The following is an 11,172-nucleotide window of genomic DNA, read 5'->3' as shown; positions in this document are numbered from 1 at the left end:
TTGTGTACAATTTCGAGCACTCACCGTTTTGAATTCTGCACTCCCATTTTTTTCTAACTCTCCTGTATTATAGTATATCTTCCTTTCTGTATAGTTTTTTTTCACCATGAGACATATTTACACACGCGATTTGTTTCCTGATCATAGGTATGCTTCAAAATTGTAGAATTATTATCGGAATCGAAGTTGTGCGTAATTTTTCGAAATGTTATAATCGCGATATTCACAGACAAATTCACGTTGTTATCCTGCAAAATGTTACGTATGTACGTATGTATGTACGTATGTACGTACGTATGTACGTATACAACAGTTAAATTCAGCATATTATATAATTTAAAAAATCAATTTTATAATATGAACTTATCTTTCATAATCCTATGTATAGATATAAGCTTTTCAAAAATATTTAAAAAATATATTTTCTCAATTTTTTTTAGAATTTATACTTTAGAATAAACTAAGTAAATTTCGATATATAATATAAAGGCAAATGTAAATATATAAATACACAAACCCTAATATTCTTATGGTTGAAATTAACTTATTAAATTTTATTTGACGTCATCGACATTGAAACTTATGAATGACATTATTCATTATTTCTTCTAAATTCGTTCCCAATTGCTGGAAACACCATTTGCTTGTTGCTGAACATATTAACGCTATGGCGATGGCGCTTATTGTTAGAGGAGTAAATCAACATCCAAATTAACTGTAAACAATTAGTTATAATTAATTATAAATCAATCGAGTATTTATTTTAGAATACATGCATGAAATATCCAAGTCACAAGCAGCCATCCTATAAACACTGTTGCAGCTGTGGTTAAATATGGAACATATTCCGAACGAAGAATATGCCGCAAGCAAGGAATTTTATCGCCCAAATCGTCCAATACGGTCTCCAACTGTATTATTAAAAATGTTTAGCAAAATATTGTAATAAATCTAGCTGAGAATATTGAGGAACTCACATCCATTTCGTCCTCGATTGATGTCTGTAGAGATGATGATAAAATTTTACATATTGATATAAAATTTTTACAAAATGTGACTCGCACAATAAAATTTTGTCATAAATATGATGTAATTTCAATTGGTTGCGTTAATATAATAATAAACTGACTACTTCGCCACGTTTACTAATATTTGTATATATAGTGTGTTTATTAAAATAGTTTCAAAAATCTTTCATGTTCTCTTCATAAACGTATCAAAGAATTTAATTAGTCAAGATCGTCATACAATATATTTAGTAATAAAATATTTCATGTTTGTAAGTCCTTTATATAAATAAAATATAGATAATTATTTTGTACAAATAATTCTCTCTATTTGATTATAAATCATTCTTTTTTTATCAATCAGTGGTATCAATGGTATCCTTGCGTGCGGTTGATTCTTCCATTGAGCTATTATCTTGTAATTGATCTTGTGCAGGTTCAATAATGCCCTTATCTGCTGGTGACACGGCAGAAAATTTGTCTTTCAAAGGCAGAATACCCTGCGGTATTTCTTCAAGGACACTTCTTTTGTACGGCACGAAAGGAGTTCGCATGTCGATCTGAAGCTGAGCAACCTCTGATGATGATTCTTGTTGAGGAGTCACTTCTTGCTGCTGATTATATCTAACAAGTGCGCATAGTTTGTGAAACGCCGAGGATGTCATTCTTGCCGTCAGGATTGTTAAAAGCTGTACAGGACCAGGTGTTCAAAATTAACTGACCATGGGGCACTTAGCCCTGGTCTTGGTTACATATTGCTTAATAAAATATTTATTAATTGTTATAATAAAATCTTTAGACTCTTTTAGAGCCACTTAAAATAGAAATAAAGATATAAAAAAAAAGATATAACTAAAAAAAATTATATAATTGGTGAAATTCTAACTATATACTCACAATGATTAAATTTGCGGCCTGTCGTAATAAAAATACGGCTGTGGGATATACTAGGATAATCATCATTTCCATCAAACGCGAAACGGCAGCAACGGAAAATAGGATACCAGATAACATCAATAGAATTATAAGTTGGAAAAGTCCAATCAGTATCTGTGATAAAAATATCTCCTAAGTCGTCAGATTTAAAACAAGATTAGCTGCTTAAATTCTACGATCACAAAATTTGTAATTTTTTAATAAATATAAAAATCTGAAAATTACGCATATGTGTAAAACTGTTAAATATAAAATTATAAATTGCAGAAAATAATTCTTACACAAAAGATCCACATTGCCGATACCTCTTTGTTTCACAAACAATTCGGATTCGCAGTTATGTCAATCATAAAATTTTCGTAATTCAATCGATTAAGATTGGCGATCAATTCATCGCATTTAACGAACTGCATTTCTTATCTTTACTCCAATCGATGAATGAGTTTAAAACTCTTTGAGAAACTTTTGTAATTCGACATGACGTAAAAAAAGTAATTTATGTAAGTTCCATCAAAACCGTCCAACTTCACATTGTATACTCAAAAAAATCAGACAACAGACAAATCATTAAAAATAATCGAAAATTAAGTAATTAAACCTTAGAAGAAAGATTTAAATCTGTTGTTATGTAAAAGAGTAGTTATATTTGAATAATAAATTACAAATTTTCGATAAAAAATATACATAGAATATTATCTTTGATATACATAAACTATTTATGGTAAAATTTTTTTTATAGTATTCTACATCTTATTAAAAAGTAAGAGAAAACAGAAACTTTTAGATTTTATGATTATTCTTCTTTCCAAACTTTCCGTAATTGAAGCTCCTGAAATAGATCATATAAGTCATATTATAAAAAATATGTTAAAAGATAATTTAATTATGTATTTCTATAAAAAAAGACCAATGTAACTCACATTAGCAATTTCATTATTATAAGTCTCTTGGCAACTATTGATAAAAATTACAGTTTCTTCCTCTATCTTCTTAACATCTGCTTGTAATTTGTTCCTTTTCAAGCATTTTTCATTGGAACAATCTCGATCTTTATCTAATTTAGTTTTCCGTACCTTTCTTTCACTAAAGATTATTAAATTTTAATTTAATATTGTTTTATTAAAGTATTAAATTGAAAATTAAATTGTGTGACAATAAACAATTCTAAAACTATTTTAATTAAAGAAAATTTTAATCTTTATGCAATATTATCTTAATAATTGGAAGTTTTAATCGATCCCCGTAGGGTTACAATTCTCATCCATCACTACCCTTCTCCTCTCACTTAACCCTTTGGACCAACGGCTTAACGTTTCTTCCCGAAAGGAAGAGACTCTTCCTTTCCAAAGCTTCTTCTGGCGCTCTACCACTGCCTGCTAGTAGGCGGCAGTGTGGTCTAGTGGTAGAGCGCCAGACTCGTAATCTGAGAAACCAGGTTCGAGTCCATTTGAGCACGTAAACATGGAATTTATTTTCCGAAAGCTGCGCCCTCCGTGCAAGAAAGACTCTTGTACGGAGCAAACTGGGCTCCGTCTTTCGGAAAGAGACGTTAAGCCGTTGGTCCAAAGGGTTAAGTGAGAGGAGAAGTGTAGTGATGGATGAGAATTGTAACCCTAAGGGGATTGATTAAAACTTCCATTTACCTTAATAATTGGTTGTACAGATTGCACAATGGACGCATGTCTTCTTCATGGTATGTTTGTAAGTTGTTCTTTTCAGTGTCCACTTGATCTTTGTGCATTGCTAATTTAGTTTTTGATTTGTTCCATATATCGTTCAATGAATCAGTTTCTTTTTTAACCTCATCTAACTTCGCTTTTTTGCTCCTATATAAAAAAAATATTAGAAAAATATAATACATATTTTATTAGAAACTAATTAGAAATATATATAATCTAGATATAAATGAATAAATACTGTTGTTCTTTATATGAATCTGCCAATATACAAAAATCGCCAGTCATTTTTTTGACAAAGTTTAATTTTTCTCCGACTTGTTTTATTAACTGTTTCTTGTCCTGAATAGCGTTCTGCACTTCACTACGTTCTTTTACTTTTAACTTGTGTTGTTCCTCAATCTCATTTAAACGGGATCGATACTCCTCTGGCGAATTTACAACTTCTGACTGTATTTCAGTTATCATCTTGGACAGCTAAAAATGATATAGTGCGCGTTAAAAATTTATTGATTATTGTACGGAAGTAAAAGTGTTACAATTGCTTTGAAAAATCAAGATTTAAATAAGAATATTTACTTTCTTTGCTGTTGTCTTAACGGAGCCATAAAGTTCTTTAGCTTTTTGATTTTCCTTTTCTATATCATTTTTCATTGCTTCGAGTCCCAGTTCCTTCTTATTAAATTGTTCCGCTCTTGACTGTACACGTTGTATCTCAGCTTCTAGCTAAAATAATAAAGTTCGATTTTATATATTATTGCATACGTAAGAAAAAAATCAATTAAGAACTAACATATAATTTTATAACTACTTTTTCTATCATGGATAACTGCTTCGCTTTGTGCATAAGCTTATTATTAACAGCTTCTGAAACTTGAGCCTTTCTTTCTTTCAGTTCTTTTAGCAGTTTAGACATAGTCTGTATTTGATCCATTCTGTCATTAAATTTAGACTTTGTATGCAGTGTATACAATACAAAGTTAGACAGATATTGTGCCTGCTTTCTAAATCGCTTTTGTCCTACAAAATTCATTTGTAATATCAACAAAATTGTACTATTATAGCACAGTTGTTGCTCTCATAAAAGGTTTTAAACTGAAATATTTGTACCTGGACTAGTAATGTCGGTGAGACAAAAATCATGTATAAATATCTTATCAAATATCCGTGCCACAACTGCGTGTAAATTTATCAGATTTATTACATCAGAATCTTCGTAATATGTCATAGCGTGAAGTTGTTCTGAAAGTGGCTGCAAAATTTCGTTACAAATAAGAAAAATACATGGAAACAAAAATCGATTACTCCATCTTATTACTCCAAGGTATTATTTATATCTGTATATGGATATATATATATATATATATATACGTATATAGTAATGACTAGTAAATACGTAAGAGATTTAAGGTCTTACCTTATCAATCAAACTCATATTGATACAGAACTGTGATAAGAATGTGGTTAATAAATTCACTATGTAATCCTCCGTTGGATTTTTGAGATCTTCAATAGTCGATGGCAATGAGACATCTTGTAAATTACGGTGAATTTTGTTGATGGACGGCTGCTCCATGATGATCGAACGTTGCCTGCAAGTAAATCGAGTTTGAAGGAGAAAAAAGGATTAATACAACAAAGTATATAACATTGAAAATAAATGTCAACATAACACGTCCGTTTTCTTCATCGATTTCAATAGATTATTTGTGTGCGATTTACTTAAAGAGAAATTACCTTTGGCCTCTCAAACTTCGAAATACTTAAAAAAATGAATGGTAACAGCTTCTTAAGTTATCTGCGCCCTGAAAATACACGAAATCCTCGTCACTCCTCGATCACGACGTCTCGCTAGTCTCGCTTCCGTAACGTCTAACGTCACTAACGTGATACTTGTTTGAATTCCCGACATCGGCGACATCCTGCGGATCTAGTGTCTTAAGAGAAGGCGAATCGCGTGTCGTTATTGGCCGCGTTCAGCAGACACAACTGCTGAGTTCGTCTTATCAACACTCTACGTTGATTGGTTGGTTCTAAAAAGTAAGAGCCAATCACGTTCGACTGCTACCTACTGAGAGGCTTGGTCTGCTGAACGCGCCCATTCATTTCTCACTTTTGCTAGGACCATTTGGAGACCCAACGTTTCACAAACCTGATGTCACTAGACTGCACCAGACGGCAGACTGTGCCGCATGGCCGTCGTGACGTCACCATAGTTTGCGTTAAATAGCCGTGCCACGACTGCCACGTATTTTTGCCATTTGAGTGTCCCGCAAAGCCGCACGATCGACAATTAGTTTAATGTCTTTTACCTGCTCGTCCCGAGTGACCTAAGAAGCTCACAGCAGGCATGGGGTCGTCTCACAGCGTGGAGATACCGGGAGGCGGGACAGAAGGTTACCACGTATTGAGGGTAAGGTGACCTGTCAAGAGAGTAACACCCTGTATCGTCCGCTTTTAGAAAATCGCCCGCGCACAAACATTGCGGAGAATAATAATGAAACGCATGGAAATTATACCTGAGCGGTCACTTGTGTGTTTATAAAAATTCAAGCCGTCCCGCGTGACCCGATTTGTTCGCAATTTTAACATATTGACTACCACAAGTGTCATTTGTAGCTTGTCATCTTTGATTTTATTATCTTACACTGGCAGAAGATATATTAGATTCATTAAGTTATCTCTCGATGACTTTTCATGAAACATTTAAATGTAATTTAAAATTAAAGTGAAACTGTAAGATATAACATTTGTCCCATTTGCGTTAGGGGTCTTTTATTTATTTTCTCTCGCCCAGTCTGATATCATATAAATGTTTCAGAATGAAGCCCATTTGGAGTTAAGTAATGTGATTTTAAATTATATTTTATTTGTGCTTCTGTTGTCAAAAAATCGACATATTTTAGAGTAAAGAATGTAAATTATGACTTGTATATTTTATATTCTATTTTAGTTACCGTGGTTACAGACAACTATCTTATTGTTACATTTAATATAATTTGCTGATTGTCGATGTAAGAACTTGTACTAGAAATTAAAAAAAAAACACTTTTGTGCTCAACATATTAAAAGTTTGATATATACTGATACAAATGCAATACTAATTGATGTTCTGTATCTTTTTTGACAGGTTCAAGAAGGTTCTCCTGGGCAGCAAGCAGGACTCGAAGCATTCTTTGATTTTATAGTGGCAATTGGGAATACTCGTCTGGTATGTTCACTTGCAATTCTTGCTCTGATGAAGGATACATATTTTATACAGTTAAATTAATACATGCATTAATACAGCACAGTCGTGCTGTATTTGTATTTTAAAATGCTACATATTTTAGGACCAAGATAACGATACTTTGAAGGAACTTCTAAAGGTTGGTGTAAATAAGGAACTAACAATCACAGTATACAGTAGTAAAACACAGTCTGTAAGACGAACAAAAATTGTTCCGAGTATGACATGGGGTGGACAGGGTTTATTGGGTGTCAGTATACGTTTCTGTTCGTTTGAAGGCGCTAACGAAAACGTTTGGCATGTACTTGTAAGTATAAAGTTTATATATAAATCTTGGATTATTTTATATAATATGATGTTACACTGAAAAAATGCTGAAATTTTAAATTAACAGGAAGTACATCCATCGTCTCCTGCTGAATTGGCCGGTTTACGGCCGTTTACCGATTATATTATTGGAGCAGACTCCATTCTTCATGAAAGCGAAGATTTATTTACCTTAATAGAGGCACACGAATCACGACCTCTGAAATTGTATGTATATAATACTAAGGATGATACTTGCAGAGAAGTGACTATTACACCCAATAATACTTGGGGCGGAGAAGGAAGGTACATAGCTTTTCACATAGTATCTCACAATGTTGGACCTAATAATCGCTAGATGCCCTTTTGGCATACAGATATTAAATTATTCTGTATTTACTTTTAATAGCTTAGGATGTGGAATCGGATATGGGTACTTACATAGAATACCTGTCAGAAGCGTACCGGAGCAGAAACCTGATTTCGTAATCCTTAATTCATATGTGGTAAAAAAATGCATTATATAACGTTTTAGCGTTGATATTTGAATAATCCCAAGAAAAAATGTATAATTAACAGTATTTTAATAGATATTAGCTTTACACAAACTCTTTGAAAACTGCTATACTTTATTACTATTATTATTACCATGAATATTTCCATTTCAGGACACTCCCAAGACTGCAATGCAAACTCAACCGGTAACAGTAACGACTGCTACCGTTACCGTGGCGGAAATCAACCCGATTGTCAGTACACAATCCGGAGTATCTGTTCCGCCGAGTTATACCACCGCGATGAAAAACTTAAAAAACGAACAGGAAACTATACCAGCTCAAAGTATACCTGGACCAAGCACGCAAACCCAACCAGCAAATCAAGTCAATTTCACTGGTGCCGTTGGTGGCTATACACCGGTCAGTTCAGTCCCTCATATGTTTCCGAATCAACCCACCACCAGTTTCACACCCAGTAAGTACCAACCAGATTTGCGTATTTCCTTAATATGTAAATAGTTTATTATTCGCATTGCTCAATTATAAATTTAAACTATATTTTTAGAAATTACGAAAGAATTTTAGATGATTTTACAAAACAAAAAAATTAAAACATTTTATAACAAACTGCTGAATATTTCTTGTACTTCTGCTGAAAATTTTATTAAACGTTATCCAAAGTTATAATAATTTTGCACATAAGATGCTTTGTTCGAACAAAATACTTTTGGGAGATTCAGGTTTTATTTTATAGGTCACTATTCCAAAGTTTTTATTTTTATGGAATTTTCAGCAGAAGAAAGAAAGTGACTGATTTCATAACTTATATCCTCTTGACATTTAATTATTTAGATCATCGTCGATTCATTTATTTAATTGTTTAGGCACTTATCCAATAACTCCAAACATTCCTGGTATGCCAACCATTATGGCGTTACCACCGAACGTTACCAATTCTTATGAAGTTTCAATCGCACCGCCTGGATCAATTAATGCCCCAGGACAACAGAGAGAGCAGAATCCTGTCCATGGTACGACCACAATCAATGTCCCAGTATTGCAGAGAGAGCAGAATCCTATTCCTAGTGCAAACATGACTGCTGGATTTAATATGCCTCAGTCTCACGTTGTAACGACACCTATCTCACTGCCAGGAATGCCACCTATCACAGTCACCGCCTCTCTTCAAGACACTTCTTTCTATCCATCTATTCTTCAACAGCAAAATCAATTGCCACCTGGCATCAACACTACCACCGTTGCTCCGACGATGACGTTGCCGACGTCCACGCAGTAAGGAATTCACGTTTTTAGAAATTAAATAAATAGAAGAGTATATAATTTTCACTTTAATAAAGTATACTTTTAAGCGTGCCGGTTAAGTAAAATTAAATCTTTTGTCCATTCTAAACTGTTGGGACAGAGAGAATGAGCCAGTAAGACTAAGGATGATATTCGTAATTGTTCCTTGGTGAAAATTTCTTATACAATATATATATATATATGTATATATATATATATATATGTACGTGTATATATACATATATTTAAATGTATATGTACATGTATATAACTTGTTCACCAAAGAAAGATTATAAATGCCTTCCTAAGCCTTATTTCTTTTAATAAATATCAAGATTGTGATGCGCATAATAAATTTTTTAATGTGTACTGATATGTATTAAAGAGAATAATAATGTAATGTAATATTGTACATAAATAAATAATCGCAAGAACCTAATTATATTATATTGCATCATTAAAAAATTGTCATACTTATTAATTTTCCGTATATTACCTATAAATTTTAATTACATACAATTAACAACTAGTACATATGTTGATTAGTGACAATATATATACTTTTGTATCTAAAGCATCTCGTTTTAACTGAGGCTGTAAAGATTGCAAAATTGTGAGTTTGATCTCCAAGTCGAGAAAAGATTTCAATCCACGCAAAAGCAGTGTTTATTACATGTTATCCCCAATTAACATTATAACAAGTACTAAGGTATAGATAGGCAGTAACAACACTCGAAGTTCAAACAACGTTCTCAGCGTTGTCGAAAGACAAGATTCTTTATCGTGCGTTCTCATGTTAAGACCTTTTAAATGATAATCTCTGTATCACCTAGCTCTTCGTCGGTTGGCAATATTATCTTGGACGGATCGATCACATTGCGATCGATGAGAGGAAGTCCGTGTTCCTCTCTGTAACGAAGCTGCAGGTACGCCTCTCGCTGTGCCCAGTCCTTGTTTCTGACATCAGGTAGATAGGCCATGACGGTGATCCCAAGCACCATGACTATGGTTACAGTGATGAACATGGTCTGGTGCAGGGCATGACGATCCTCCACTTCGTCGTCCTGGCTGAAGCCGTAACTTATCCACTTTCTCTTGACAGGCTTCGCCTCCTCCTTGGCGCTGTCGTAATAGCTCGGTGTCGTTGCTATCCTGCGACATATCGTCGTCTCCTTGGGCGACATCAGAGCTAACCCCCGGCGTAGACCCTGCACGCAATTCATGCGGAATAACGCTGCCATCGTCAGTAATGAGTAAAGTACGCTCGTGTTCTCCGGCTGTGCGACAGCTGTCACGAATAATACGTGCGAGTCCCAATGCCGGTGACGTTATGTGAACTGCTGCGAGTGTGCTGAGCTTTCAGAGAGATCAGAGAAATTAGATAATATTTCTTCAAATATATCCGTACTCTCTGTATATGTAAAGTCTACATATGTGTATGTATGTACGTTTAGCTGTATATTGAAAAAGTTAGGCTAGGTTCCCACTAGCCAATGGGCGCGTTCAGCAGACCAAGGGTCCGTTCCGTTTCACGCATATGCGCGCATTTTCTATAGTAAACGTTACGTATGCTGTAGATAAATGCGCGCAAATGCGTGAAACGGAACGGACCCCAAGCCGCTCAGTAGCAGTCGAACGTGATTGGCTCTTACTTTTAGAACCAACCAATCAACGCAGAGTGTTAATAAGACGAACTCAACAGTTGCGCAACAGTTGTGTCTGCTGAACGCGCCCAATTACAGTATACACGATGGATCATCCAATTGGCTGATGGCAGGCGCCCCGTGAGTGCCGATTGGCTATCGAATAGAGATATTTTGTGGAATTTAAGAACGCGCGTAAAAACACGATTGGATAATTTTCATAATTTTTTTTTACAATCTTTTATAAAAACTCATATTCGTCGTATGTAATTTATAATTATGCGCGCAATTCTGTTGTTCATAAGTTTTTCCATAGAAGAATCTATACTCTATTAGCGAGTTCGATTAAACTCCAATTAATTCAGTGATTAATTTGCCCGTAATTAAGTATATTATTTTGTTAATTATTGATAGAATTGTTAGTTTTTTTGTTGTTTATTATATAGGAAAAAAAGATTAGATGAGGTGCAATTATATTATAATAAGTACAAAATTATAATACAGATATTATTTGATAAATTAACTGATTAAGTTAATTATTTGGAATTTTCGTCGAAATTATTCTCCGAAATAAAA

The 11,172-nt window shown here is 33.8% G+C and overlaps 3 protein-coding genes across 5 annotated transcripts; 1 reads left to right on the top strand and 2 right to left on the bottom strand.

Moving 5' to 3' along the window:
* Positions 1-1,556: 1,556 nt before the first annotated feature.
* LOC139769891 (uncharacterized) lies at positions 1,557-5,499 on the bottom strand. 2 transcript variants are annotated; one of them, XR_011717644.1, is made up of 11 exons: positions 5,357-5,499; positions 5,037-5,211; positions 4,730-4,871; positions 4,431-4,639; positions 4,199-4,345; positions 3,861-4,096; positions 3,587-3,769; positions 2,864-3,026; positions 2,722-2,772; positions 1,905-2,057; positions 1,557-1,724 (listed from the first exon to the last, which is right to left on the bottom strand). XR_011717644.1 is itself a non-coding variant. In XM_071701390.1 (9 exons), exons 2-9 carry the CDS (start codon positions 5,193-5,195, stop codon positions 2,737-2,739), a joined length of 1,275 nt encoding a protein of 424 aa, XP_071557491.1. In that variant the 5' UTR covers positions 5,196-5,211; positions 5,357-5,499; the 3' UTR covers positions 2,565-2,736. The 2 variants fall into 2 exon arrangements, 1 of the variants encoding a protein (XP_071557491.1); XM_071701390.1 differs by lacking the exons at positions 1,557-1,724; positions 1,905-2,057 and having other exon boundaries at positions 2,565-2,772.
* A 306-nt stretch (positions 5,500-5,805) lies between these two features.
* Grasp65 (Golgi reassembly-stacking protein 2) lies at positions 5,806-9,397 on the top strand. Of its 2 annotated transcripts, XM_071701385.1 has the most exons (8): positions 5,806-6,032; positions 6,750-6,830; positions 6,952-7,155; positions 7,243-7,460; positions 7,564-7,660; positions 7,823-8,126; positions 8,536-8,682; positions 8,806-9,397. In XM_071701385.1, exons 1-8 carry the CDS (start codon positions 5,970-5,972, stop codon positions 8,946-8,948), a joined length of 1,257 nt encoding a protein of 418 aa, XP_071557486.1. In that variant the 5' UTR covers positions 5,806-5,969; the 3' UTR covers positions 8,949-9,397. The 2 variants fall into 2 exon arrangements, with proteins under 2 accessions (XP_071557486.1, XP_071557485.1); XM_071701384.1 differs by having other exon boundaries at positions 8,536-9,397.
* Positions 9,398-9,601: 204 nt separating this feature from the next.
* Np15.6 (NADH dehydrogenase [ubiquinone] 1 beta subcomplex subunit NP15.6) lies at positions 9,602-10,386 on the bottom strand. The gene has a single exon (XM_071701386.1). The coding sequence runs from the start codon at positions 10,192-10,194 to the stop codon at positions 9,760-9,762; it is 435 nt and encodes a 144-aa protein (XP_071557487.1). The 5' UTR covers positions 10,195-10,386; the 3' UTR covers positions 9,602-9,759.
* Positions 10,387-11,172: the final 786 nt, after the last annotated feature.

Source organism: Temnothorax nylanderi, unplaced genomic scaffold, assembly GCF_030848795.1.
Source record: "Temnothorax nylanderi isolate EJ_2023f unplaced genomic scaffold, tnyl_v1.0 TNYL_tig0025_pilon, whole genome shotgun sequence".
NCBI classification, from domain to species: domain Eukaryota; kingdom Metazoa; phylum Arthropoda; class Insecta; order Hymenoptera; family Formicidae; genus Temnothorax; species Temnothorax nylanderi.
This window is presented reverse-complemented; position numbering and strand designations above follow the sequence as displayed.

Coding starts and splice junctions, on each gene's coding strand:
- LOC139769891 (XM_071701390.1), bottom strand. CDS start 5,195: ATGGAGCAGCCGTCCATCAACAAAATTCACCGTAATTTACAAGATGTC. Junction 4,640..4,729: donor CACCGACATTACTAGTCCAG/GTACAAATATTT, acceptor TGAATTTTGTAG/GACAAAAGCGATTTAGAAAG. Junction 4,097..4,198: donor TTAAGACAACAGCAAAGAAA/GTAAATATTCTT, acceptor TATCATTTTTAG/CTGTCCAAGATGATAACTGA.
- Np15.6 (XM_071701386.1), bottom strand. CDS start 10,194: ATGGCAGCGTTATTCCGCATGAATTGCGTGCAGGGTCTACGCCGGGGG.
- Grasp65 (XM_071701384.1), top strand. CDS start 5,970: ATGGGGTCGTCTCACAGCGTGGAGATACCGGGAGGCGGGACAGAAGGT. Junction 7,461..7,563: donor ACTTGGGGCGGAGAAGGAAG/GTACATAGCTTT, acceptor TACTTTTAATAG/CTTAGGATGTGGAATCGGAT. Junction 7,661..7,822: donor TAATCCTTAATTCATATGTG/GTAAAAAAATGC, acceptor TTTCCATTTCAG/GACACTCCCAAGACTGCAAT.